This window comes from Oncorhynchus keta, unplaced genomic scaffold (assembly GCF_023373465.1).
Source record: "Oncorhynchus keta strain PuntledgeMale-10-30-2019 unplaced genomic scaffold, Oket_V2 Un_contig_17431_pilon_pilon, whole genome shotgun sequence".
Taxonomy (NCBI): domain Eukaryota; kingdom Metazoa; phylum Chordata; class Actinopteri; order Salmoniformes; family Salmonidae; genus Oncorhynchus; species Oncorhynchus keta.
Window position 1 is genome coordinate 1 of NW_026280432.1, and position 27,628 is coordinate 27,628.

The 27,628-nt window shown below is 46.5% G+C and overlaps 1 protein-coding gene and 2 long non-coding RNA genes across 3 annotated transcripts in view; all 3 read left to right on the forward strand.

Moving 5' to 3' along the window:
* Positions 1 to 4,679: 4,679 nt before the first annotated feature.
* Positions 4,680 to 27,628, forward strand: part of LOC127919716 (ras-related protein Rab-26-like) — a 96,617-nt gene continuing 73,668 nt past the window's right edge. The window contains exons 1-2 of the mRNA XM_052503512.1: positions 4,680 to 6,711; positions 15,337 to 15,447. Coding sequence (XP_052359472.1) covers positions 6,517 to 6,711; positions 15,337 to 15,447 — 306 coding nt within the window. The 5' untranslated portion in view covers positions 4,680 to 6,516. The remainder of the gene's footprint in view (positions 6,712 to 15,336; positions 15,448 to 27,628) is intronic.
* On the forward strand, positions 7,088 to 8,774 carry LOC127919721 (uncharacterized). Its single transcript, XR_008103824.1, has 3 exons — positions 7,088 to 7,123; positions 7,388 to 7,431; positions 8,312 to 8,774. It is a non-coding gene; the product is annotated as an uncharacterized LOC127919721 (long non-coding RNA).
* On the forward strand, positions 9,262 to 12,247 carry LOC127919720 (uncharacterized). The gene is made up of 4 exons (XR_008103823.1): positions 9,262 to 9,345; positions 10,711 to 10,820; positions 11,767 to 11,920; positions 12,185 to 12,247. It is a non-coding gene; the product is annotated as an uncharacterized LOC127919720 (long non-coding RNA).

Below are 27,628 nucleotides of genomic sequence, written 5' to 3' on the forward strand. Positions count from 1 at the left end.
ATACCACCTGTTCACTGGAGAAGGGGAAAGAGTTTAAATATCACACCAGTGTGATGTTGTTATTGGCTTGGTATCTGTGGAGTGTATCAGTCAAATAGAGTGGCTGAAAATAACATAGTAAAAATGCTGACATATAGCACAACCCGTGGCTCTACCAGTCAAAATGAATTACAGACCTGCTAGTGTACAGTTGGGCATCTCCGGCGCGGCCCACGCTTGGATTGCGTCCTACCTGACAGGTCGCTCCTACCAGGTGGCGTGGCGAGAATCTGTCTCCTCACCACGCGCTCTCACCACTGGTGTCCCCCAGGGCTCTGTTCTAGGCCCTCTCCTATTCTCGCTATACACCAAGTCACTTGGCTCTGTCATAACCTCACATGGTCTCTCCTATCATTGCTATGCAGACGACACACAATTAATCTTCTCCTTTCCCCCTTCTGATGACCAGGTGGCGAATCGCATCTCTGCATGTCTGGCAGACATATCAGTGTGGATGACGGATCACCACCTCAAGCTGAACCTCGGCAAGACGGAGCTGCTCTTCCTCCCGGGGAAGGACTGCCCGTTCCATGATCTTGCCATCACGGTTGACAACTCCATTGTGTCCTCCTCCCAGAGCGTTAAGAACCTTGGCGTGATCCTGGACAACACCCTGTCGTTCTCAACTAACATCAAGGCGGTGGCCCGTTCCTGTAGGTTCATGCTCTACAACATCCGCAGAGTACGACCCTGCCTCACACAGGAAGCGGCGCAGGTCCTAATCCAGGCACTTGTCATCTCCCGTCTGGATTACTGCAACTCGCTGTTGGCTGGGCTCCCTGCCTGTGCCATTAAACCCCTACAACTCATCCAGAACGCCGCAGCCCGTCTGGTGTTCAACCTTCCCAAGTTCTCTCACGTCACCCCGCTCCTCCGCTCTCTCCACTGGCTTCCAGTTGAAGCTCGCATCCGCTACAAGACCATGGTGCTTGCCTACGGAGCTGTGAGGGGAACGGCACCTCAGTACCTCCAGGCTCTGATCAGGCCCTACACCCAAACAAGGGCACTGCGTTCATCCACCTCTGGCCTGCTCGCCTCCCTACCACTGAGGAAGTACAGTTCCCGCTCAGCCCAGTCAAAACTGTTCGCTGCTCAGGCTCCCCAATGGTGGAACAAACTCCCTCACGACGCCAGGACAGCGGAGTCAATCACCACCTTCCGGAGACACCTGAAACCCCACCTCTTTAAGGAATACCTAGGATAGGGTAAAGTAATCCTTCTCACCCCCCTTAAAAGATTTAGATGCACTATTGTAAAGTGGCTGTTCCACTGGATGTCATAAGGTGAATGCACCAATTTGTAAGTCGCTCTGGATAAGAGCGTCTGCTAAATGACTTAAATGTAATGTAATGTAAATGTACATGGATCAACTCGATCCATTCCACTCCACTAGCTTTATTGATTGTGTTTTGATCCAGTCTTGAGCTCTGCCTGGGCTCCTGAGCTGTCATTATTCTTAGGACAGTGCTACTTTAAGGTCCCATACAGTATATATGTATGTGTGAAGGTGATGTCATGAAAACAGTTGAATGTTTTATGAGTCAAGAAATAGCATGGAAAACAATCCTATGGAGAGTTTGTTAAAACTGCTTTGCCATGGCTTTGAAGCTTGTCTTTCTATTCTTATTATTAATCTACTTTTGGTCTCCATCTCTCTCTCTCTCTCTCTCCATCTCTCTCTCTCTCTTTCTCTCTCTCTCTCCATCTCTCTCTCTCTCTCTCTCTCTCTCTCTCTCTCTCTCTCTCTCTCTCTCTCTCTCTCTCTCTCTCTCTCTCTCTCTCTCTCTCTCTCTCTCTCTCTCTCTCTCTCTCTCTCTCTCTCCTCTCTCTCTCCATCTCTCTCTCTCTCTCTCTCCATCTCTCTCTCTCCATCTCCCTCTCTCTCTCTCCCCCTCTCTTTCTCCATCTCTCTCTCTCTCTCCCTTTCCCCCCTCCCTCTCTCTCTCTCTCTCTCTCTCTCTCTCTCTCTCTCTCTCTCTCTCCTCTCTCTCTCTCTCCATCTCTCTCTCTCATCTCTCTCTCCATCTCTCTCTCTCCCTCTCTTTCTCCATCTCTCTCCCTCTCCCCCCCTCTCTCTCTCTCTCTCTCTCTCTCTCTCTCCATCTCTCTCTCTCTCTCCATCTCTCTCTCTCCATCTCTCTCTCTCCATCTCTCTCTCTCATCTCTCTCTCTCTCTCTCCATCTCTCTCTTTCTCCATCTCTCTCTCTCCTCTCTCCCCTCTCTCTCTCTCTCTCCATCTCTCTCTCTCTCTCTCTCCTCCTCTCTTTCTCCATCTCTCTCTCTCTCTCTCTCTCCCATCTCTCTCTCTCCCATCTCTCTCTCTCTCTCCATCTCTCTCTCTCCATCTCTCTCTCTCCTCTCTCTCTCTCTCTCTCTCTCTCTCTCTCTCTCTCTCTCTCTCTCTCTCTCTCTCTCTCTCTCTCTAAATCCATCTGTTAGCCTATCTTACCCAACATTAAAGCCTGTAACATAACCACCACTCTGTATGTAATCTGTCCTGTGTTACGTGTTTTTCCCTGCTGTTTGTTGGTGTTCTCTCCCTTTCTCCACCATTTAGCTTTCACCCCCTTTCACCAAACACATGTTCAAACAACAATAACACATACCCAGGCTAAAAGACTAAGGCCAACAGTAATAGCGTTTTAATTGAAACCCCAAGTCACCCTTCCCCCTTTCTCTGTCTCTGGTAATCTTTGTTCTCTCTGTCCACTTCAAGACACCCAAGGAATAGAATGAGCTCGAGAAGGAGGGAGAGAGTGAGTGCCCGGCAGTCCAGTGGTGGTCACCCTGCAGGGTACTGACTGAGAGTCGTAGGAGAGGGGCGTGCACTGGCAGGTTGCCCCTCGGCCCTCGCACCACTTGGTACTGTAGGGGCAGCTGAGGGAGTGAGTGAAGTGAGTGAAGATTAAAATGCTACCCCTCCCCCTCACACCCCCCAGCACTTGACAGGTCTTTGGGTGGGGTGGGTGAGCGGCTGGCCCGGGCGGCTGCAGCCCCTCTTAACCCACGCTCAGGGCACCTGACCCTGGGTAAACTTACACATGCCTGAGGCTCTCTGGACGTAGATGGACGTGCTGTGTGTTGTGACACCGAGTATGTTCTGACCTCACAGCAACGGGTATGGCACACTGCCCCTATGTCCCCCATCACTTCCAAATCAACGTTTCTAATACCCAAGCACCTGACCAAGGACCTGCTGGCATTCGTTACTGTCAAAAACACCTGGGTTCAATTACAATTCTAAATCTTTCAAACACTCTTAGCGTTTGCTTTAGCCTGCCTGGAGTGCCATATGGGTGGTTTCTGCACCAGTCAAGCTCAATCAAGAACAGATCATGCATTTTAAATGATATAAAATATTGTATGGACCCAGGTCTGATGTTTCAGGGTGTTGGTGGTGATATTGTCATGGGCAGCACTTCACGCCCAAGGTGTGGCTAGTGTGATGTTAAACTGTGGGCGTAATGATAGTATTATCTGTGGTGTGTTTGAGCACAAACAACATAATGTTGTGTCCCAGTTATCACATTAACATCAACATGAAATAAAAACATGACACTCAAGCTGGTCTCTTATAACTCTAAGGAGTTGTGCACACGCATGCTGAAACACATGGCAATTAAAGGCCTGTATTCAGGAGTACACTCACAGGTCATATTGAACAAGCCTTGACAAGGCTGGTCATTTCTCTAAGAGCATGGATCAATTCCAGGCCGCCCTTTTTCTCTCATCACTCCTTTCCTCCTGCTCTCCTCCGTTGCCTCTAAAATGTCCAGCTGTTCCAAGTGGAGACAGCTGCGTTTGGAGTGGAACCAATCAGCTGTCAGAGGAGAGAGAGGGGTGACGGAGAGGTGGGGGATGAGGGTTTAGGGGGTGAGTGGGGCAAGAGGGGGGATGTGGTCCCAGGGAGAGGCCTCTGGCTCTGTCCCCCTCTCTGAGGTAGTGGTGGTGGGGGGAGGGAGAGGGTGGTGTGTTGGAGCAAGGGAGGGTGGAGGTCTAAAAATGCTGACAGACAGCAGTTTCGAGGCCAAGGAGAGGTGGGCCTGGGCTGCCAGCTGTCCTTGTGCGTCCAGACAGTCCCTCTCGTCCCTCTCACTAGACCGTTGAGTTGGGCAGCAGGGTCAACTCACTGGTTTGACCAATAAAATGTCTCCTGAGTCCATAAGGAGTATGAACTTTATTTATTTCTATGTGTGCTGTGGGGTAACACGGTCTAAAGACACTGTCTGTCTGTCTGTCTGTCTGTCTGTCTGTCTGTCTGTCTGTCTGTCTGTCTGTCTGTCTGTCTGCCTGCCTGCCTGCCTGCCTGCCTGCCTGCCTGCCTGCCTGCCTGTCTGTCTGTCTGTCTGTCTGTCTGTCTGTCTGTCTGTCTGTCTGTCTGTCTGTCTGTCTGTCTGTCTGTCTGTCTGTCTGTCTGTCTGCCTATCTGTCTGTCTGTCTGTGTGTGTGGAGACAGACAGATCACCTTCTTGAACTGAGATAAGTCATTCAAAGAAAACATATAAGAACAAAGTAACGGAGGTAAAAAAGCACTCAATCACCTGTATAGATTGTAAACATTGTGTTTACTTGATAGCTACCTACACAAATAGCTAGCTAGAACAAAGTGTTAATAAGATAAATTCATTAAAATATTTAAAAGCAATACAAATAAAAGTTATCCAGTAAGTATCTACAGTAGATCTACAGTAGCCTGTTCATGTGTCTGTGATATGCCATTAGCCATTAGCTTTCCCATTGTTTTAACATTGTGATGCCTGGAGCAACAACAACAAAAACACTAAACACATTAATGTGAAATTAAAATACAGTGAACATGAACATGCTAATTGAACGTTCTTTCTTTTGCCTTTCCAATTCCCAATGTAATGTCTGGCCTGTAGCTCCCTCTGGTGGCGCGTTACTAAAATCACATTCAAATCACTGTAAAACTTCAATAGACTGATTCTAATGACCAATCAACAATACAATCATAGTTTATCAGGTGCAGTCTTCATTGTTCCAACTGTATTAAGTTATCATGCAGATATAACGTGGTTAACGGATCCATGGCTCTGCGTGGTAGTCTAGGATACAGTCTGAACACAGTTTATGTTGAAATAGCATGGCTGGTGTGCAGGTAAACGTTAATTAAATTCTCCTATTCGGGATGAATTTAGTTCTGTGGATTACGTTATCTTGGTTTTTGAGTAAAGAAAATAATTGCGAAATGTGTGTCTGCTTATTCAAAAAGTTGTGTTGGTTATTAACATAGGAAGCACAGCAAATGGGTACCACGTTGACGTGTGAATTTACATATGCATTCATGTTGAATAGCCATAGACTAATGAACTTTGAATCACTTCGAGATTAGATCACCGTGCTGCGCATGTGCAGTGTTAAAGCAAGTTCCTTTCCATTCAAGAACTGTAAGGCTACAGCCAGCTGGTAGTTACCACAGCCATAAAGTCATAATTATGGCCATACCTCGCCTATTTCTAAAAGTATCTTCTTAAAATCTGATTTTAAACCTAACCCGAACCTTCAATTAAGACCAAAAATACAAAAATACAATTTTTAAGATAGGCCTATAGCCAATTTGACGTTGTGGCTGTGGTAACGCGCCTCGATAGCCCAGAACAACAAGAACAATAATGATTGTTCACTCACTGGCATAAGGGCATGTGAGCATAGTTAACTGACTGATTCTTGATGAACATTTTAAAAGTATTACTCTTGTCATCCCAAGAACTGGTAGGTCTACTTTACTGACTCATAACAACAATTGGCCACTTAACGGGCGCATACCAGGAAAAACTATGAGTTTGAAAGATAATTAATAATAATTGTTTGTTTTCAGAAATGGATACTGTTTTAGTCTAAACAGCTCAGCATTGCTCCACTTTCCAGATAGCCTGTGGATTTATTTGAAAGGGCAGCGGACGCTTTCCATGGTGCTGAATGGCTGTTAAAATGCAGTGTTCCTTTAAAAGTGTTTCAGAATTCCTACAAAATGTTGTCCAGCAGCGCTCGAAACTTCGCTTATCTTCTCGCTCACCGCACACGCTCGAAAGGTGGAGTTTGTTAGTGCGTTGCTTGAAACGCCGGCTGCCTGTGGCTATTGGAAAAAAGGCTTCTGAAATCCCAGTCTCACCATTGGCAATGCAAAAGCAGGAGGGACCGGAACAAGGACAAGAGCGCAGTTCACCTGTGTTTCGGGAGGTAGCCGAGCAGTGTGGTTTCTGCTCCACAGAGAGAAGACGCAATTCGAACCGTTCACTCGTTGTATTGTGACATGAGAAAAGTGGCGCTTGCCATGATTTCAACGTGCAGGTGAAACCGGAGAAGATGTTTTTTATTTCAGTCCCACTGCACAACTTCTAAAACAAAAAACAATAATTAATCTTGTTTATCGTCCGCGAGCGCTCAAATATTTCGCGCCACTCTCTCAGACGTCACACTTTCTCAAAAACTATAAACTGTTTGGAGTGAAAACAATGTCCCGCAAAAAGGCGGGTAAGGGCAAAAACGCCAACAGCAGCCCGAAGACAGGCATCCCCACCGGAAACCAGAAGGGGGAAACTGGGAAGAGCACCGCAGGGACGGGGAGCGTGGTGCAGGCGAACGGTATGGTTCATCCGAGCAGACCCTCACTCAGCAACAGCAGCGAGTTTTATGACATCGCATTCAAGGTAAATGCACCTGAGCGTTATGCTATGATAGCCATTATTTGTAAACAATAACACTAGGTGACTTTATTATTTTATCTCAGTAAATTGCTAGTTTATTAGGCTATTATTATTCAACAACATGTATATGTTGATGGGCTAAACATGGCAGGTTGTTGGGCTACACATGGCAGGTTGATGGGCTACACATGACAGGTTGATGGGCTACACTTGGCAGGTTGTTGGGCTGCACATGGCAGGTTGATGGGCTACACATGACAGGTTGATGGGCTACACATGACAGGTTGATGGGCTACACATGGCAGGTTGATGGGCTACACATGGCAGGTTGATGGGCTACACATGACAGGTTGATGGGCTACACATGGCAGGTTGATGGGCTACACATGACAGGTTGATGGGCTACACATGGCAGGTTGATGGGCTACACATGGCAGGTTGATGGGCTACACATGACAGGTTGATGGGCTACACATGGCAGGTTGTTGGGCTACACATGGCAGGTTGATGGGCTACACATGACAGGTTGATGGGCTACACATGACAGGTTGATGGGCTACACATGACAGGTTGATGGGCTACACATGGCAGGTTGATGGGCTACACATGGCAGGTTGTTGGGCTACACATGGCAGGTTGATGGGCTACACATGACAGGTTGATGGGCTACACATGACAGGTTGATGGGCTACACATGGCAGGTTGTTGGGCTACACATGGCAGGTTGATGGGCTACACATGACAGGTTGATGGGCTACACATGGCAGGTTGATGGGCTACACATGGCAGGTTGATGGGCTACACATGACAGGTTGTTGGGCTAAATATATAATAATAATATATGCCATTTAGCTGACGCTTTTATCCAAAGCGACTTACAGTCATGTGTGCATACATTCTACGTATGGGTGGTCCCGGGAATCGAACCCACTACCCTGGCGTTACAAGCGCCATGCTCTACCAACTGAGCCACAGAAGGACACATGACAGGTTGTTGGGCTACACATGACAGGTTGATGGGCTACACATGGCAGGTTGATGGGCTACACATGGCAGGTTGATGGGCTACACATGACAGGTTGATGGGCTACACATGGCAGGTTGATGGGCTACACATGACAGGTTGTTGGGCTACACATGACAGGTTGTTGGGCTACACATGGCAGGTTGATGGGCTACACATGACAGGTTGATGGGCTACACATGACAGGTTGATGGGCTACACATGACAGGTTGATGGGCTACACATGACAGGTTGTTGGGCTACACATGACAGGTTGTTGGGCTACACATGACAGGTTGTTGGGCTACACATGACAGGTTGATGGGCTACACATGACAGGTTGATGGGCTACACATGACAGGTTGATGGGCTACACATGACAGGTTGATGGGCTACACATGGCAGGTTGATGGGCACACATGACAGGTTGATGGGCTACACATGACAGGTTGATGGGCTACACATGACAGGTTGATGGGCTACACATGGCGGGTTGATGGGCACACATGACAGGTTGATGGGCTACACATGACAGGTTGTTGGGCTACACATGACAGGTTGATGGGCTACACATGGCAGGTTGATGGGCACACATGACAGGTTGATGGGCTACACATGACAGGTTGATGGGCTACACATGGCAGGTTGTTGGGCTACACATGACAGGTTGTTGGGCTACACATGACAGGTTGATGGGCTACACATGACAGGTTGATGGGCTACACATGGCAGGTTGATGGGCTACACATGACAGGTTGTTGGGCTACACATGGCAGGTTGATGGGCTACACATGGCAGGTTGATGGGCTACACATGACAGGTTGATGGGCTACACATGGCAGGTTGATGGGCTACACATGACAGGTTGTTGGGCTACACATGACAGGTTGATGGGCTACACATGGCAGGTTGATGGGCTACACATGACAGGTTGATGGGCTACACATGGCAGGTTGTTGGGCTACACATGGCAGGTTGTTGGGCTACACATGACAGGTTGATGGGCTACACATGGCAGGTTGTTGGACTACACATGGCAGGTTGATGGGCTACACATGACAGGTTGTTGGGCTACACATGGCAGGTTGTTGGACTACACATGGCAGGTTGATGGGCTACACATGACAGGTTGTTGGGCTACACATGACAGGTTGTTGGGCTACACATGACAGGTTGATGGGCTACACATGACAGGTTGTTGGGCTACACATGACAGGTTGATGGACTACACATGACAGGTTGATGGGCTACACATGACAGGTTGATGGGCTACACATGACAGGTTGATGGGCTACACATGACAGGTTGTTGGGCTACACATGGCAGGTTGTTGGGCTACACATGGCAGGTTGTTGGACTACACATGGCAGGTTGATGGGCTACACATGACAGGTTGTTGGGCTACACATGACAGGTTGTTGGGCTACACATGGCAGGTTGTTGGACTACACATGGCAGGTTGATGGGCTACACATGACAGGTTGTTGGGCTACACATGGCAGGTTGTTGGGCTACACATGGCAGGTTGTTAGACTACACATGGCAGGTTGATGGGCTACACATGACAGGTTGTTGGGCTACACATGGCAGGTTGTTGGGCTACACATGACAGGTTGATGGGCTACACATGGCAGGTTGATGGGCTACACATGACAGGTTGTTGGGCTACACATGGCAGGTTGTTGGGCTACACATGGCAGGTTGATGGGCTACACATGACAGGTTGTTGGGCTACACATGGCAGGTTGTTGGGCTACACATGACAGGTTGTTGGGCTACACATGGCAGGTTGTTGGGCTACACATGACAGGTTGTTGGGCTACACATGACAGGTTGTTGGGCTACACATGGCAGGTTGTTGGGCTACACATGACAGGTTGTTGGGCTACACATGACAGGTTGTTGGGCTAAATATATAATAATAATATATGCCATTTAGCTGACGCTTTTATCCAAAGCGACTTACAGTCATGTGTGCATACATTCTACGTATGGGTGGTCCCGGGAATCGAACCCACTACCCTGGCGTTACAAGCGCCATGCTCTACCAACTGAGCCACAGAAGGACACATGACAGGTTGTTGGGCTACACATGACAGGTTGATGGGCTACACATGGCAGGTTGATGGGCTACACATGGCAGGTTGATGGGCTACACATGACAGGTTGATGGGCTACACATGGCAGGTTGATGGGCTACACATGACAGGTTGTTGGGCTACACATGACAGGTTGTTGGGCTACACATGGCAGGTTGATGGGCTACACATGACAGGTTGATGGGCTACACATGACAGGTTGATGGGCTACACATGACAGGTTGATGGGCTACACATGACAGGTTGTTGGGCTACACATGACAGGTTGTTGGGCTACACATGACAGGTTGTTGGGCTACACATGACAGGTTGATGGGCTACACATGACAGGTTGATGGGCTACACATGACAGGTTGATGGGCTACACATGACAGGTTGATGGGCTACACATGGCAGGTTGATGGGCACACATGACAGGTTGATGGGCTACACATGACAGGTTGATGGGCTACACATGACAGGTTGATGGGCTACACATGACAGGTTGATGGGCTACACATGACAGGTTGATGGGCTACACATGACAGGTTGTTGGGCTACACATGACAGGTTGATGGGCTACACATGGCAGGTTGATGGGCACACATGACAGGTTGATGGGCTACACATGACAGGTTGATGGGCTACACATGGCAGGTTGTTGGGCTACACATGACAGGTTGTTGGGCTACACATGACAGGTTGATGGGCTACACATGACAGGTTGATGGGCTACACATGGCAGGTTGATGGGCTACACATGACAGGTTGTTGGGCTACACATGGCAGGTTGATGGGCTACACATGGCAGGTTGATGGGCTACACATGACAGGTTGATGGGCTACACATGGCAGGTTGATGGGCTACACATGACAGGTTGTTGGGCTACACATGACAGGTTGATGGGTTACACATGGCAGGTTGATGGGCTACACATGACAGGTTGATGGGCTACACATGGCAGGTTGTTGGGCTACACATGGCAGGTTGTTGGGCTACACATGACAGGTTGATGGGCTACACATGGCAGGTTGTTGGACTACACATGGCAGGTTGATGGGCTACACATGACAGGTTGTTGGGCTACACATGACAGGTTGATGGGCTACACATGACAGGTTGTTGGGCTACACATGACAGGTTGATGGACTACACATGACAGGTTGATGGGCTACACATGACAGGTTGATGGGCTACACATGACAGGTTGATGGGCTACACATGACAGGTTGTTGGGCTACACATGGCAGGTTGTTGGGCTACACATGGCAGGTTGTTGGACTACACATGGCAGGTTGATGGGCTACACATGGCAGGTTGTTGGGCTACACATGACAGGTTGTTGGGCTACACATGGCAGGTTGTTGGACTACACATGGCAGGTTGATGGGCTACACATGACAGGTTGTTGGGCTACACATGGCAGGTTGTTGGGCTACACATGGCAGGTTGTTGGACTACACATGGCAGGTTGATGGGCTACACATGACAGGTTGTTGGGCTACACATGGCAGGTTGTTGGGCTACACATGACAGGTTGATGGGCTACACATGGCAGGTTGATGGGCTACACATGACAGGTTGTTGGGCTACACATGGCAGGTTGTTGGGCTACACATGGCAGGTTGATGGGCTACACATGACAGGTTGTTGGGCTACACATGGCAGGTTGTTGGGCTACACATGACAGGTTGTTGGGCTACACATGGCAGGTTGTTGGGCTACACATGACAGGTTGTTGGGCTACACATGACAGGTTGTTGGGCTACACATGACAGGTTGATGGGCTACACATGGCAGGTTGTTGGGCTACACATGACAGGTTGTTGGGCTACACATGGCAGGTTGTTGGGCTACACATGACAGGTTGTTGGGCTACACATGACAGGTTGTTGGGCTACACATGACAGGTTGTTGGGCTACACATGACAGGTTGTTGGGCTACACATGACAGGTTGTTGGGCTACACATGACAGGTTGTTGGGCTACACATGACAGGTTGTTGGGCTACACATGACAGGTTGATGGGCTACACATGACAGGTTGATGGGCTACACATGACAGGTTGATGGGCTACACATGACAGGTTGATGGGCTACACATGACAGGTTGTTGGGCTACACATGGCAGGTTGTTGGGCTACACATGGCAGGTTGTTGGACTACACATGGCAGGTTGATGGGCTACACATGACAGGTTGTTGGGCTACACATGACAGGTTGTTGGGCTACACATGGCAGGTTGATGGGCTACACATGGCAGGTTGATGGGCTACACATGACAGGTTGATGGGCTACACATGACAGGTTGATGGGCTACACATGGCAGGTTGATGGGCTACACATGACAGGTTGATGGGCTACACATGACAGGTTGATGGGCTACACATGACAGGTTGATGGGCTACACATGACAGGTTGATGGGCTACACATGGCAGGTTGATGGGCTACACATGGCAGGTTGTTGGGCTACACATGGCAGGTTGATGGGCTACACATGGCAGGTTGATGGGCTACACATGTCCTCTTCTGGCTGTGCCGGGTGGAGATTATAACAGACATTGGCCAAGATGTTCAAATGTTCATAAATGACCAGCATGGTCAAATAATAATAATCACAGTAGTTGTCGAGGGTGCAGCAAGTCAGCACCTCAGGAGTAAATGTCAGTTGGCTTTTCATAGCCGATCATTAAGAGTATCTCTACCACTCATGCTGTCTCTAGAGAGTTGAAAACAGTAAGTCTGGGACAGGTAGCACGTCCGGTAAACGGGTCAGGATTCCATAGCCGCAGGCAAAACAGTTGAAACTGGAGCAGCAGCATGGCCAGGTGGACTGGGGACAGCAAGGAGTCATCATGCCAGGTAGTCCTGAGGCATGGTCCTAGGGCTCAGGTCCTCCGAGAGAGAAAGAGAGAATTAGAGAGAGCATACTTAAATTCACACAGGACACCGGATGAGACAGGAGAAGTACTCCAGATATAACAAACTGACCCTAGCCCCCCGACACACAAACTGCTGCAGCATAAATACTGGAGACTGAGCCAGGAGGGGTCAGAGGACACTGTGGCCCCATCCGATTAGGGCCTAATGAAATGTATTTCAACTGACTGATTTCCTTATATGAACTGTAACTCATTAAAATCATTGAAATTGTTGCGTTTTAATATTTTTGTTCAGTTTTGAGGGAGCATGTAGACTGCAGGAATGTCCAACCGGCCTCGCAACCACACAACACTTCTTTGTTTTAGTCAGTTAGAAATGTGTCAGCTCTTGAAAAGGATAGGCCTAGAGCAACAACCCAACCCCTGGAGAGAGTTGCAGATTTACAAAATGTCATTCAATTTGGCACCCTTGAGACTAATACCCAGAAATACTCGCACAGTGGAGCTCATTTGTAGCATTTCATACATTGCTCACCTCAGTTGAGCTCACAAGCATTATGCCAACTGGAGGCTGTTAATTTCATCATTCAAGCCCAAAAACAAGAGCCTTAAAGGATCACTTCACTTAAACTATATGTAGATAATTAGTTCATTATTCCACTGTTAATACATTCCCAAAACAATGTGCATGTCACAAGATAGTTTTTGATCTGTACTGAAAGTGCTCTATGATGAAGATGTGTTCAGTTTTTGGGTGAAATATCAGTTGAAACAACGGCTAAAACCAGTGTGGGGAAAAACTCCTAACACCAATGTTCTTCCTTCGAGTCACTGACTCAAACATCAGAGAGAAGTTGAGTTTGCTGTGTGCTGAGGGAAACTCTGCTCATAGACACTGAGAGCGAAACCACAGCGTTTTCCAGTCAGTTTACTGGGCCAGGAATGAGATGTAGCCTGCACCCTACAAAAGGGTTTGATTTGCGGTGCGCCACTGGATCCGCTGTGTGCGGGGGCTGGCGGCTTGCGAGAGCCTGGTTTATTACAGCTGATCTGTGCTGAGGCAGCTGCCATATGTCACTCACCGTACACTCTGTAGAGCAGCGCATAGTCTGGGAGAAGATTAACAGAGGAAAAACAGGGTACTTCACTTCCTGCTCTGTTCACTCTGCCTGGGTCTGTTTAAAATACTGCTGTTTTAAGAGGGAGACAGAGAGTAAAAGACAGGAGAGGATGAAAGAACAGAGGAGGAGATGAGAGGGGAAGAGAGAAGAGGGGTAGATAAGGATAAGAGAGGATGTAAGAACAGAGGAGGAGATGAGAGGGGAAGAGAGAAGAGGGGTAGATAAGGATAAGAGAGGATGTGGGAACAGGAGAGAAGATTAGAGGAATGACTATGCCACTGAGATTTTATCAACCTGACCTGACCTGGCTGGATCTCTACTGATTACACTAAACATATCAACTCTATAATGTCATTAGGCCCCAGAAAGAGGGGAATGTGTGCAGCAGGACACTCACGCACAGGCACATAATTCAGTATTGCTATCTGACCAAAATGAAGATCAGAACCTAATTTCCAGATGCCCAGTCACACTCATCTCTACTGGCCAAACACCAACATGTTGAGACCGCTTGAATCCATTTATCATAAGGTTTAATGAGAATCTGATAATAATGCTGAACAAAACAAATGACCAGATGTGCAATAATGTCTAGGTGACTTCCTTATGGCCACTTGTGTTCCTGATGTTTACCTGTGTTAAGAGACTGACCCAAAGTCACATAAGTGAATGGAGTTATAATGGTTGGCTAGAGGTCTGATATCTCCTGTAGTGAACATAGTGATTCTTAATCTGGAGTATGGCTGGAACAACTCGGCTGGAACAACTCGGCTGGAACAACGCGGCTGGAACAACGCGGCTAGAACAACGCGTCTGTAAAAACTCATCTGGAACAACGTGGCTGGAACAACGTGGCTGGAACAACGCGTCTGTAAAAACTCGACTGGAACAACTCGGCTGGAACAACACGTCTGTAAAAACGCGTCTGTAAAAACGCGTCTGTAAAAACTTGGCTGGAACAACGTGGCTGTAAAAACTCGGCTGGAACAACGCGTCTGTAAAAACTCGGCTGGAACAACGCGTCTGTAAAAACTCGGCTGGAACAACGCGTCTGTAAAAACTCGGCTGGAACAACGCGGCTGGAACAACGCGTCTGTAAACTTGACTGGAACAACGCTGCTGGAACAACGCGTCTGTAAACTTGACTGGAACAACGCTGCTGGAACAACGCGGCTGGAACAACGCGGCTGGAACAACGCGTCTGTAAACTTGACTGGAACAACGCTGCTGGAACAACGCGTCTGTAAACTTGACTGGAACAACGCTGCTGGAACAACGCGGCTGGAACAACGCGGCTGGAACAACGCGGCTGGAACACACCAATATGTTGTGACCAGGGACGTTATGAGGGAGGAGATTGGGGGTTGTGCTGAAAGACTATTGAACTGTTTTGTCTCTCTGGGGAAGTGTGCTGGAACCTGTCATGTTCAGTTTGTCCTTGTTACATTGAGACAAAGGGAATGTTCACTTACTGTTTACCTTCCTTTGTGGGATGTGTGTTAAAACCCCTTTCATTCAGTTTGTCCCTCTTGCTGTGCTGTAGGTGATGCTGGTGGGAGACTCCGGGGTGGGGAAGACCTGTCTGCTGGTGCGCTTCAAAGACGGAGCCTTCCTGGCAGGAAGCTTCATCTCTACTGTGGGCATCGACTTCAGGGTGAGTGGGGATGGATAATACATGGACACACATGTTTCTATAAAAAGGGTAACATTCAACCAATGTCCTTCATACCTCATATTTGTATATAAAATGGGTCCATTCCTGGCTGAACTTTTTAGTAGATTTTTTCCAGAACAGAGCTTTTCCTGTGTCTTTAAGCCCTGCGGCTGGAAGTGTTTCCTCTGTGGATACCAGTCTCTCTCTGGAAGAACTATCGATTCTTAAATTAGTTTGACATGCTTTCATTTAGGAACCGTCCCCTGCTGATTGGCATCTCCTCTCCTGTGCCAAATCCACGGCCCCCCATGGGCAGAGAGAAATACATCTAGGAATGAGTCTGGGTTCTGGAATTTAATTTCCAATGAGTCTGGGGGGGGGGTTGTTTGTGTGTGTGTCAGTGGAGGCTGCTGAGGGGAGGACGGCTGATGATAATGGCTGGAATGAAGCGATATGTTTGAAGTATTTGATACTATTCCACCTATACTGTTCCAGCCATTACCACGAGCCTGTCCTCCCCAATTGAGGTGCCACCAACCTCCTGTGGTGTGTATCTGTTGGTGTGTATGTGTGCCTGCATTTGTGCGTGCACGTGTGTGTTGTTCCTGGTGGGTTTCTCCTTCATTCTATTTCTGTAATGCTTCTTGATGTAATGCTACTGCACTGCTTTTGTTCATCTCTTTTCAGTAGGCTTAACTGTGGACCCTATAGACTCAAAGCGAGTGCAAGCTATAGCCCTTAAAGCCTTTCCTTTAGAGGGGTCACACACATGCTGTAGCATTATCTGACTAGCCACAGCGGCTCTGAACTCATAACATAAAGGCTTACTGCCTGGTCTGCTCATGTCATTGGTTATTTAATTGTGTTGCTGCGCTGTGAGACCCTCGTGATTACGTTTTCACCCTCAAGGTTCACCCTGGCTCTCCTCTGCATGGACTCTTGGTCAACCGTTCCTCTACTGGATCTCATCCAGCTTGTAAAAGCTTTGTGATTCACACCATAAAACCTTCCCATTCAATCCTATTAAATCAAATGTATTTCATTGCCATTATATTTCAAATCCTTTGTCATTATTACCCTCAAGGTTCTCCCTGGCTCCCCTCTGCATGGCCTCTTGTTACAGTACAACAGTTCCTCTACAGCAGGGATCATCAACTAGATTCATCCAGCGTGTAAAACCTTTACGATTCACACCAAATAAATTCAATGAATATAACTGATATTCAAGTAATTATATTTCTATGTTTCACTATTTCTCATAAAATGGTCACAGTTGTGGCTTTTGTTGATTCTCATACTGGATGAACCTAGATATAGCAGGCATAGAACTGTTTACCTTGCTGCGATTGGCTGAAAGGGCTGGGTTGCGTCCCAAATGCCACCCTATTCCCTACACAGTACACAGCTTTTGCCCATAGAGCACTACCTTTAACCAGAGCCCTATGTAGGGTAGTGCTCTATGTAGGGTATCGGGTGCCATGTCGGACACAGACCAGGAGATTGCTCTGTGCTTGATTGCTCTGGCCTCTGGAGTACCTGGATCATGACAGACCCCGTAAATGATTTCTCAGCCTCCCGTTAGCAGTCCATGGTCAGCGGCTCTGAATGGGAGGTGTGTGTCTGGTCCCATAGTGTGTGTTTGTGGGCGTAAATGACTTTAGACCTCTGCTATTGAAATGTTTTCAGTTGAGCTCCCAGAGACCTGGTGAAATGGACTTCTGATGCTTTCTTCATCTCACAGTTCAATGGCATTCGTAGCAATTTGCATTATGTATCAGATATCCCTCCCTGAAAAAGCTATGTCTCCTTTTGTATCATAAAAACCCCTCACAGTCACACGCAGACAAACAAACATGCACGCATGCATGCACACACACAGACACTAATCTGACATTTTGGTAAAACATACTGGTGGAAATACTTTCCAATGTAACAGTAACTTTTAAATAGACCAGGAAGATACAGCGGTACATTGCACTAGTTCAACCACAACTACATACTGACCCAAATCTGTAGTGATAGGTTATGTTTCCATGACGACATCACAGTATTGAGCGGTTATATAGAGGTCTACTGAGTGTCTCAGTTGTCTTATCTTACAGAAGACCTCAGCAACAAACTTCAGAGTGAAATATTCTGCTGTTCTAGAACTTTGTAAAGACTTCAGTTGTCATAGCTCCAGGATCTCTGGAAGTTCAACATCTCTGCGGTTTTGAAATGTCTTTGTTGAGTCACATCCTTATTCCTCCAGGACGGGCAGGTGTAGAGAAATGTACCCAGGGACCCAGTATGTCGATGGGCGTGGAGATTGTGGGCATCATCCTGGGAGTCATAGGATTAATCACCACCATTGTAGTGTGTGCACTCCCCACTTGGATGGAGACAACCTTCACAGCAGCTAACTTGGTCACCACGGAGGTGGTCTGGGACGGCCTGTGGATGAGCTGTGTGAAGAGGAGCACAAGCCACATTCAGTGTGAGGTCTACGACTCCATGCCAAGCTCCGCATGGAGCTCCAACCTGCAGGCCACCAGAGCCATGACCATCATGGCTATTATCCTGGGGTTTCTGGGAGTCATGGTCTCCATGGTTGGGCACAAGACCACCAACTACATTAAGGGCAAGATATCCAAGTTGATCATTATAACAGGGATATTCTTCATCCTGGCCGGATTTCTCATCCTCATTCCTGTCTCCTGGAAGGCGAGGGCAATCCTCAGCGACTCCTCCAATGAGTTGACCGGAGAGAAGAGGGAACTGGGGGGAGCGCTCTACTTCGGCTGGGGGCTGCAGCCTTTCTCCTGATTGGAGGGGCCATACTTAGCAGAACTCTGTATACAAGTGGAACAGAGGTCGCGGCCATCACCACGGGGGTCATAGGATGGATAATCTCCATGGTGACCTGGGCATGTGCTTTAGGAATGTTAGACCTTCTGCAGTACAGATGGAAACTGATTTTATCCTTCTCCTCCTTCTCCTTTATGCTCGGGCTGATATTCTTCCTCTACAGATCAAAGTGCACTAACTGCATCAAGAGGAATCCGTCTGAAGCCGAAGTGATTAACTTCATTGGACTATTGTTCATCATGGCTGGTTTAACCCAGCTGATCTTTACCTCCTTTGTTGCCTTTGACTTGACACACAACTTGAACCCTGACAACTTCCTGCAGAGTAATGGCCTTATGTTTTCAGCTGAACCCGTTAGGTGGGCTGCTTCAATGCTTCTAATAGGAGGGACTATACTCTGCTGCTGCTGCTGCTTTAAAAAAGAAAAGCCCGAGTTGATCATTGACTCTATTGGCCTAAACCGTATCTTACATGTTTGTGAATATGAGAGCAGCAAATAGTTGTCAGCAATTAGATGATTGGTGATGGATACGCTTCATGGTCTGGACCCACACTGGACCCTGCAGGGTAAGATTGCCCACCACTTGTCAAAACACTTGAAAGGTAGATGTAAGCATGCTGTATAGGGCAGACTGAGGTGGAATGTTTTATAGGTGGTGGAACTGACACCAAAATCAATTGTTTTTCCATTATTATGAATAATAAATGCTGTTATTATTCAACTCCTGTGCTGTCTCCTGACTTCATTTGTTCATTGGGTGGAACTATGTTCTTCCTCATAGCTCGGGTTGTTTCTGGACAGGGATAACATGTCTCATCAAGGTGTAGCTGTAGACACTGGGGGTTTTAGTTGATCACGCAGATGTATATTGAACTAGTTGTTCAGCTATGTGGGTATCAACAACTCTCTCTCTCTCTCTGTATCATCCTTTCCCCATTCTATATTTCCCTTTTCTCTTTCCTACCTCCCTGACTCTCCCTTTATCCCTCCATTATGTAACTGTTGCCTCTCCAGTGTCAGGGCTGGGTTCATGTCCAGGATGGTGCACCTCAATATTAGGAAGGTGTTCCTAATGTGTTCTGCCTCTTTAAGAGCAGAATGTTGATTAATGTCCAACATGCATTAAAATGTTGGTAGATTTTTGTTGTGGTTATGTAAGCTTTGTTTCAGCTCCTATTTCCTATTGGTTTAGGAACAGGCATACGCTCCCAGGAGGGGTTTGGTTTGGTTACATAAGAGAGGAATACTGATTGATGCAGTCAATTCATTGTTTTTATTTATTTTATTCATTAATTTCTTATATAATCTGCATACTCCATTAATAAGAGGAACATACACAAATCTGTTATTGACGGGAAAGAGAGGCAGTGGCTGCAGCTGCCTGGCACATTTTCAATAGGAAAGACAACATTTCAATGATTGTCGTTCATATAATTAAGAGTGAGGGAGTGAGGGGGTGGACTCTTCTACTCCATATTTAGTCTCAACTGTGGTTGCTGGGCAATGTTTTTGCAGCGAGGTTAGAACTGGTTTCTGGTTTCAAGCCCTTGTTATTATGAAGAATGCTTGATGCATAATGTGTCCAGATTTGACCTGATTCTAGGCACTTTATGATGCGTCTCCAATTTCCACGTGATTTATTAGTCAGCATGTGCAAGCGAAAGTGCAATATTCCAATGAGAGAAATTGGAGGAAGCGAAGTCATTGTGTATGCATCTGAGGCTCACTCACTCACTCACTCACTCACTCACTCACTCACTCACTCACTCACTCAGAGTTCAGTTAGTCTGTTGTCTCACCAGAGCACGTCAATCAATCACTTTATGGACAGACTCGGAGTTGGTCCAGATGTGAACAATATGTATTAGACTGTCAGACGCTCCAGTCAGGCTCATCAACTCTGTTACCAACAGATACAAGCAATCAACGTTTCAACCTATCAATGTGCTACACACACACACACACACACACACTCACTCACTGTTCTCCTCACATTGTGATTGTTCTCATCCATCATTGTCTGAGAGTTGAAACATAGTCACGTCACTTTAGTTATTCTCCAGATTGCGCTTTGGATATTTATATATCACATTGCTGAGAATAATATGTGTGAGGAGGAGTGGAAGACGGTGTCACTGTTGTTGACTCCCCAAAGATACTGGTGGGGAAATGGAATCCTACAGTATCTCATCAACAGCAGTAAATCCCATGGCAACTCATTACAGCAGAGAGAAACTATACCGTCTTGCCGAATTTGATCAATTTGGCTTGGTCTAACTGGTATTTGTTCAGTGCAAACCAGGATAGAAATAGCATGTTTTATTTGAAATACTTTAGAAGCATTGGCTTTAGTTTGTCTGGTATAATGGAACCAATAAAACAGTCCTTTTAGGTAAGCTAAATCAAGCGCACCTAAAATATTTCAAAGAAAACAACAAATTTAAAATGTTCAACCCAGGTCTGCACTCAGTGCACCGAATACTATCAACATTAGCAGTTACCCTTACATGTCTCCAACTTGAGCGAGAGGAGTTGATAATTCCCTTAACAACCAATATTCCCATGACAACCATAATGGGTCAAGGAAATGTCCCCATTGGAGGCCAACCAACAGCGGTGGGTGCGTACGTCCTCTTAAAAGGCATTGAGGGAAAGGAAGGATGAGAGCATGAAAAGACTAGGGAGAGGTGGAGAGCAGATTGTATAGAGCAATATCCTGCTTCCCTCCTCTTCTCCTTCTCCCCTCTTCTTCTCTTTCCAAGCCAAATAACAACCTCTTCTGATGGGCTCTGTTTATTACTGATTTGTTGTTGAGCGTCAGAAAGACTCTCTCGCTCTCCCTCCCTCCCTCCCTCCCTCCCCATTTCTTTGTATAATCTACCTCACCTCTTCTCCTGTGTAGAAGTAAACTCTCTCAATCCTACTGCTCTCATTCAAACGTACAGACGCTAGTCGGATCCTGTTGGGGAAAGTCAGCTTCTAACTGCATAAATCTGTCTTTCCCTCCCTGAGTGACATCTCCTGGCATTATACAGCTACGTCCCAAATGACACCCTGTTCCCTATTCAGTGCATTACCTTTCACCGGGGCCCATAGGGACACAGCCTAGATTTATGCCTTTCGGGACGAGACAAATGTTCTGTTTCATCATGTATAAAGTCGGTTGGTTAAAAGGTATCAGTGGAATTGATGGAAGCTCATGTGGATCTGAGATCAAAGCTGGGGTTCTGGGCCCGTATCCAGAGAAAGCGCGCTGATCTAGGAACAGATCCCCTCCTGTCCTTGTAATCATATTCATTATGACCTAAAAGGCTAAACTAGTCCTAGAACAGCGCTCCTATTCTGAGACAACCCTGGTGGTGTTTCTTGTTATGCATCCCTATAGGCGTTTTGATAGTCTTCACAGAGAACAGTGTTAGTGGCGGTCCACAAGAAACGTTCCCAATCACCGAGTCCCCTTGATTAGACTACTGATAGCTCTGTCCTTGTTCTCATTCAGGTCCTGCTGGGTATGTCAGGAGCTTGACCTCTCTTGTCCGTAGACTGTCACCATATGTCTCTTCAACTGTTGTCATGTCCAGTGTCCAAAGTCATTTGTTATTGTCTCTCCTTGGTTGAGTGCATGAATGTCTTTCTATTGACAGCTGTTGTATTTATGTACACCTGTGTGTGAGAGAGTGAGCGAGCGTCTGTCGATGCATGTGTGTTCATCACCATCTCTGATGAGAGTGCAAGGCCACTGTTGACCTCGGTGGCTGTCATCCCTTCCCCTGATCCCAGCCTTTCTGAGCTTGTGTGTAATAGGTCAGTCTATATTGACATGCGTGGCATTTCTAATGATCTGTGGTCTGTCTGTGGTGACAGGTCATACATTTACATGTTAGTCATTTAGCAACTCTCCTTCCGTGGCCTCCAACTGCTCTTAAATGCAAGTAAAACTAAATGCATGCTCTTCAACCGATCCCTGCCCGCCCGTCTAGCATCACTACTCTGGACAGTTCTGACTTACAATGTGTGGACAACTACAAATACCTAGGTGTCTGGTTAGAATGTAAACTCTCCTTCCAGACTCACATTAAGCATCTCTAATCCAAAATTAAATCTAAAATCGGCTTCCCATTTCGCAAAAAAGCATCCTTCACTCATGCTGCCAAACAACCTCGTAAAACTGACTAATCTACCGATCCTTGACTTCGGCGACATCATTTACAAAATAGCCTCCAACACTACTCAGCAAATTGTATGCAGTCTATCACAGTGCCATCCATTTTGTCACCAAAGCCCACCATTACTACCCACCACTGCGACCTGTATGCTCTCGTTGGCTGGCCCTCGCTTCATATTTGTCGCCAAACCCACTGGCTCCAGGTCATCTATAAGTATTTTTGGGGGAAAGCCCCGCCTTATCTCAGCTCACTGGTCACCATAGCAGCACCCATCCGCAGCACACGCTCCAGCAGGTATATTTCACTGGTCACCCCCAAAGGCAATTCCTCATTTGGCCACCTTTCCTCCCAGTTCTCTGCTGCCAATGACTGGAATGAATTGCAAAAATCACTGAAGCTGGAGACTCATATCTCCCTCACTCATATCTCCCTCACTAACTTTAAGCGTAAGCTGTCAGAGCAGCTTATCGATCATTGCACCTGTACATAGCCATCTGTAAATAGTCCACCCAACTACCTCATCCCCATATTGTTTTCTTGCACCTTTGCACCTCAGTATCTCTACTTGCACATCTATGACTCCAGTGTTTAATTGCTAAATTGTAATTATTTTGCTACTATGGCCTATTTATTGCCTTACCTCCCTAATCTTACTACATTTGCACTCACTGTATATAGACCTTTCTATTGTGTTATTGACTATACGTTTGTTTACTCCATGTGTAACTCTGTGTTTGTGTCGCACTGCTTTGCTTTATCTTGGCCAGGTCGCAGTTGTAAATGAGAACTTATTCTCAACTGTCCTACCTGGTTAAATAAAGGTGAAATAAAATAAATAAAAAGACACTCTTATCCAGAGCCACTTACAGTTAGTGTATTCATCTTAAAATAGTTAGGTGAGACAACCACATATCACAATGGTAGTAAGTACATTCTTCCTCAATAAAGAAGCTATCAGCAAGTTTCCCATAGGATAACTATTGCCCTCCCTCTCCCCCTTGGGGATAGATTACCTGGATCGTGTTCATTAGGGCATACAATGGGAAACGTTTTGTAGTGGGAAAATGAAAACCATTTTCTTATTGGACAAGTCTGGGTAGTCCCTCTGTGTCAATCCTTTTACATCTGTTTGGTGCCGAATGAACGCAACCCTGATGGTTGACATCAATGCCATTATCCTCCTGGCATTGGCTCCTCCATCTTGGACAAGGAGGCTAGAAGTGATACGTCTAAGCTGCTTGTCCTTAGACTACCCCACCTATAGGTCAATCTATGGCTCTGAGTTGTTCCTGACCAGGAACAACTCTGGGCCCTTATAGGTAATGCCTCTGACCTGTTGGCCCTAACAAACCCAGAAGAAAAAAACACTTACCACAGGGAAACGTTTTCTTTTATCCGAACAGTTGCAGGCACTCCAGTGTCAGCTAATTAATACTACTTTAGCGGTCACAAACAACTTTTAGTGCCTGCAGCTGTCCATTATATCTGTCAGTGGAGCTTTTAAACACTGGAGGAGTCACAGAGAAGCGTTTTCTTAGTGATGGACTGTAGGGCTGGTATTTTACACTGCTGCAGGTGTCCTGGGGATCTATGGAAAAATGGCTGCCCTACAGAGACCAGCCATAGAGGTGGATAAAGGGTTATCTTTGCCATCGACTCTTTCTACAGTCTAAGTGAGGTGGGGGTCTCTGTGATCTAGGACACCATGGCCACTATAGATGCTAGGTTTTGCAGTGTGTTCTGGGTGTCTCAAAGTTTGTTACTGTTAGCGTTTCCCGGGTCTGATTTAGTAACTTGTCGAGTGAGATACTGACTAACAGATAAAGATATGGACTGACTGACATCTGTGAGGATATCTGGTGCCTTCTGTGCAGTTTATAGGATCGGTATATCATGTTCCTGTGATTCTTGAATGTTGCAATACTTTGCAGAATTGGAACATCAAGTATCAGATGTGTTGATCTACCAAGTGGCTCCTGCGATAGATCATCAGGGGCCCTGTTCCCCGGCACCTCGAGGCTTCAGAGTACGAAGTGGATGAGCAGAGGGCGTGTTGTGTAGAATCGATCTCTCCTCCCCCTTTCTCCCCTTGTTCAGATGAGACCGAACTGAGCTTAGCACATTCTGACAGCTGTTAGTATATTGGAGTGTATGTTTAGTAGCCATGGGAACCAGACCTGTCTGTGTTCTCATTCTACTCCTTACCAGGTGCAACTCCTTTTCATATGCCAAACATGTATGTTTAGGATATATTTTTAGGTCATTCTGCTGGAATTAATTGTGACAGGATCTGTGGAATGTTGACTTGTAGGTGAGTGCACTAGGCTAATGTACTAGGCTAATGTACTAGGCTAGTGTACTAGGCTAATGTACTAGGCTAGTGTACTAGGCTAGTTAGTGTATGTGAGAGGTTTTGTGTGTCTGTCTCTATCCCCATGAGTATTGCTTTGCACCTGCAGGGTCAGTCTAAATGTCACGCTCACAGTTAACCTTCCTCTTCCTACTACTCATCCTCTAATGATTCCTCCTCTCCCGGGTCACTCAATCTATCACCCCCATAAACACTCTCACACACACACTACAGAAGTGTCTTCCTTATTTTCCCATTCACTTTCTAAGGACACAGTACATTTTGGCCCAACACAAGACGTAATTTCTCACCTTATTGATATGCAGTTTGGTGGAAAATAGAAAAACAGTCGTGCCATTTCACCTCGCAGCCGGATGCTTTAAAAATGAGACATTGGCCTCTGCGGGGTGGGTCAGATATGAGGAGTGAGTCTGCGTTTCTCTCCTCCTCGCTGTTTCTTTCCCTCCCCCTTCTTTCTCCCCATCCCAAAGTCACACTGAGCTGTGCCTGACCTTCAACCACTGTTCCCCTCCCCCGCTCTGCACCTGTCCCCAGGCCACATCGTCTGCATGTTAACAGAGGGTGCGTGAGAGAGACCCACTCCCTCTGGCGTCCCTGGTGTATTAACCTTGATCAAAGGGTGATGTGCTGATTGGAGGATTCTTCTTCTACTACACAAGGGCTCTGAACTCCTCTACAGTGTCTCCTCCATCACTGCTTTGTAGTCTAGTGAATGTTTAATGTTTCTCTTTTTCTGCCTTAAACTTATCTCGGTTAACCCAGAATTAAAGTCTTGTGTAATTGGTCAGATGCAGGAGTAAGTTCTGGGTGCATACTTAAGAGAAAGGAGGATGGGAACCGGAATGAAGCGCTCCACACTCTCTCTTTGCAAGTCTATGGGCCAGATGTCCCCTCCCCTTACGAAATTCGAAAGATGCTAACACCTGTGAAATTGTGATTTGTCCAAATAACCAGGGACGAAAAACCCAAGAACCGGAACTGATGCTGCTTATTATCTCACGTATCATGACAGATCTACTGTACCATTTATGTTTTCGTAGTCTGTCCATTAGCCTTAACGAGACAAACCTCTTTGAGAAGCTGCTATACAGTAGCTACAACTTATGAATAACTGTTGAACACAGTTGCTGGCACTAAAACATACTTTTTTTGTAAGAAATAGCCAGGTCACAACACTCGCTCATGCTTGCTTATGACAGGTCTTAGAATGTTATGTCATCATAAAGCATTATACCCAGTGACTTTAAATACCTGTGATCTTCAACGACAGTGTTACCGAAGTTTCTAAATGTGGTTGTAGAGATATGAATGCAACTGATTCTGTCTGGGTGAACGTCTTTTAATTATAGTGAACTGTACAGATGCCGACTCTTAATTTCATCTTCCTGAAATGCTAACTTTATGTATTAGAGATTTAAAAAGGCTTCTGAAGTTTATAATTTCTAATTGAAAATGTCAGCCTTGATTTTCTCTTTTTTTTTTTTTCATCAACCCTTATAAAACATTTCCATGAATTATAATCCACAATCCAATTCACATTTCCTGTTGCTGCAGGATTATTTTCCTGCTGTGTGAAACTGGCTCAAATTAAGATACGGCATCTGTAAGCAGCCTTCCCAGGTTAGAGAAGAAGGAGGTGGTGTGTGTGTGTGTTTATGTGGAGAACTGTGCAAAAGGTTTGGGTGTGTGTCACTCAGTCTGTAGAGGTTGAGGAGAAGAGACCAAAGGGAGAAGCCAGTGATGTGGCATTCTGTCTCATTAACTGAACCACTGAGCCAGTCTTATGGAAGGAGCGGATCACTGAACCACTGAACCAGTCTTATGGAGGGAGCGGACCACTGAACCCTGAGCCAGTCTTATGGAGGGAACGGATCACTGAACCACTGAACCAGTCTTATGGAGGGAGCGGATCACTGAACCACTGAGCCAGTCTTATGGAGGGAGCGGATCACTGAACCACTGAGCCAGTCTTATGGAGGGAGCGGATCACTGAACCACTGAGCCAGTCTTATGGAGGGAGCGGATCACTGAACCACTGAGCCAGTCTTATGGAGGGAGCGGATCACTGAACCACTGAACCAGTCTTATGGAGGGAGCGGATCACTGAGCCACTGAGCCAGTCTTATGTTTGGAGCAGCTGTCTAGGCTGGTCTAATCTATAGCACTGCCATGCGCGGTAATCAGAGAGCATCAGACTGTAAACTGTAATCAACACTCACGACACACACAATCAACACTCACGACACACACACACAAATACTGTAATCAACAGACAAACGTTCTCTCTCTAATGTAGACAAACAAACAAAAAACACTCAAAACACCCACACACACTCACAACATTATAAGGTGCACCACAGCTTCAGAACATAAAGAAGAGCTCTTACATACACAGCATGTTACCTTGTCTGATTGCATCTGAACAGAAATAGATAGTCGAGAGAGAGGGTTTTCAAAGCCCAACTTACATTTCATCTCTTACCTTTGGTCATCTCTCTCCTTTGATCAGGTAGGATGTGATGGAGATGAGGTTGTTAGTTTACGCTACATATACTCTGTGAGGGGTTAGAGTACGCTGTCCATATTAGGATAGCCTCGGTCTCATCACAACTTGTAGATTGAACAAAGTTGTGCCTAGACTAGGGCTGTCCTAACATGGACACCGTAGAGGACATGGAACCTTTTCACCAGTGGAGTTGTTGTGTTTTGAAGATAGAAGAGTGACTTCCTCTGAACTTTAGACAGAAAAATGTAGATCATCTACGGCTTGTTCTCGTTCCTTGCCAGATTTCTGTC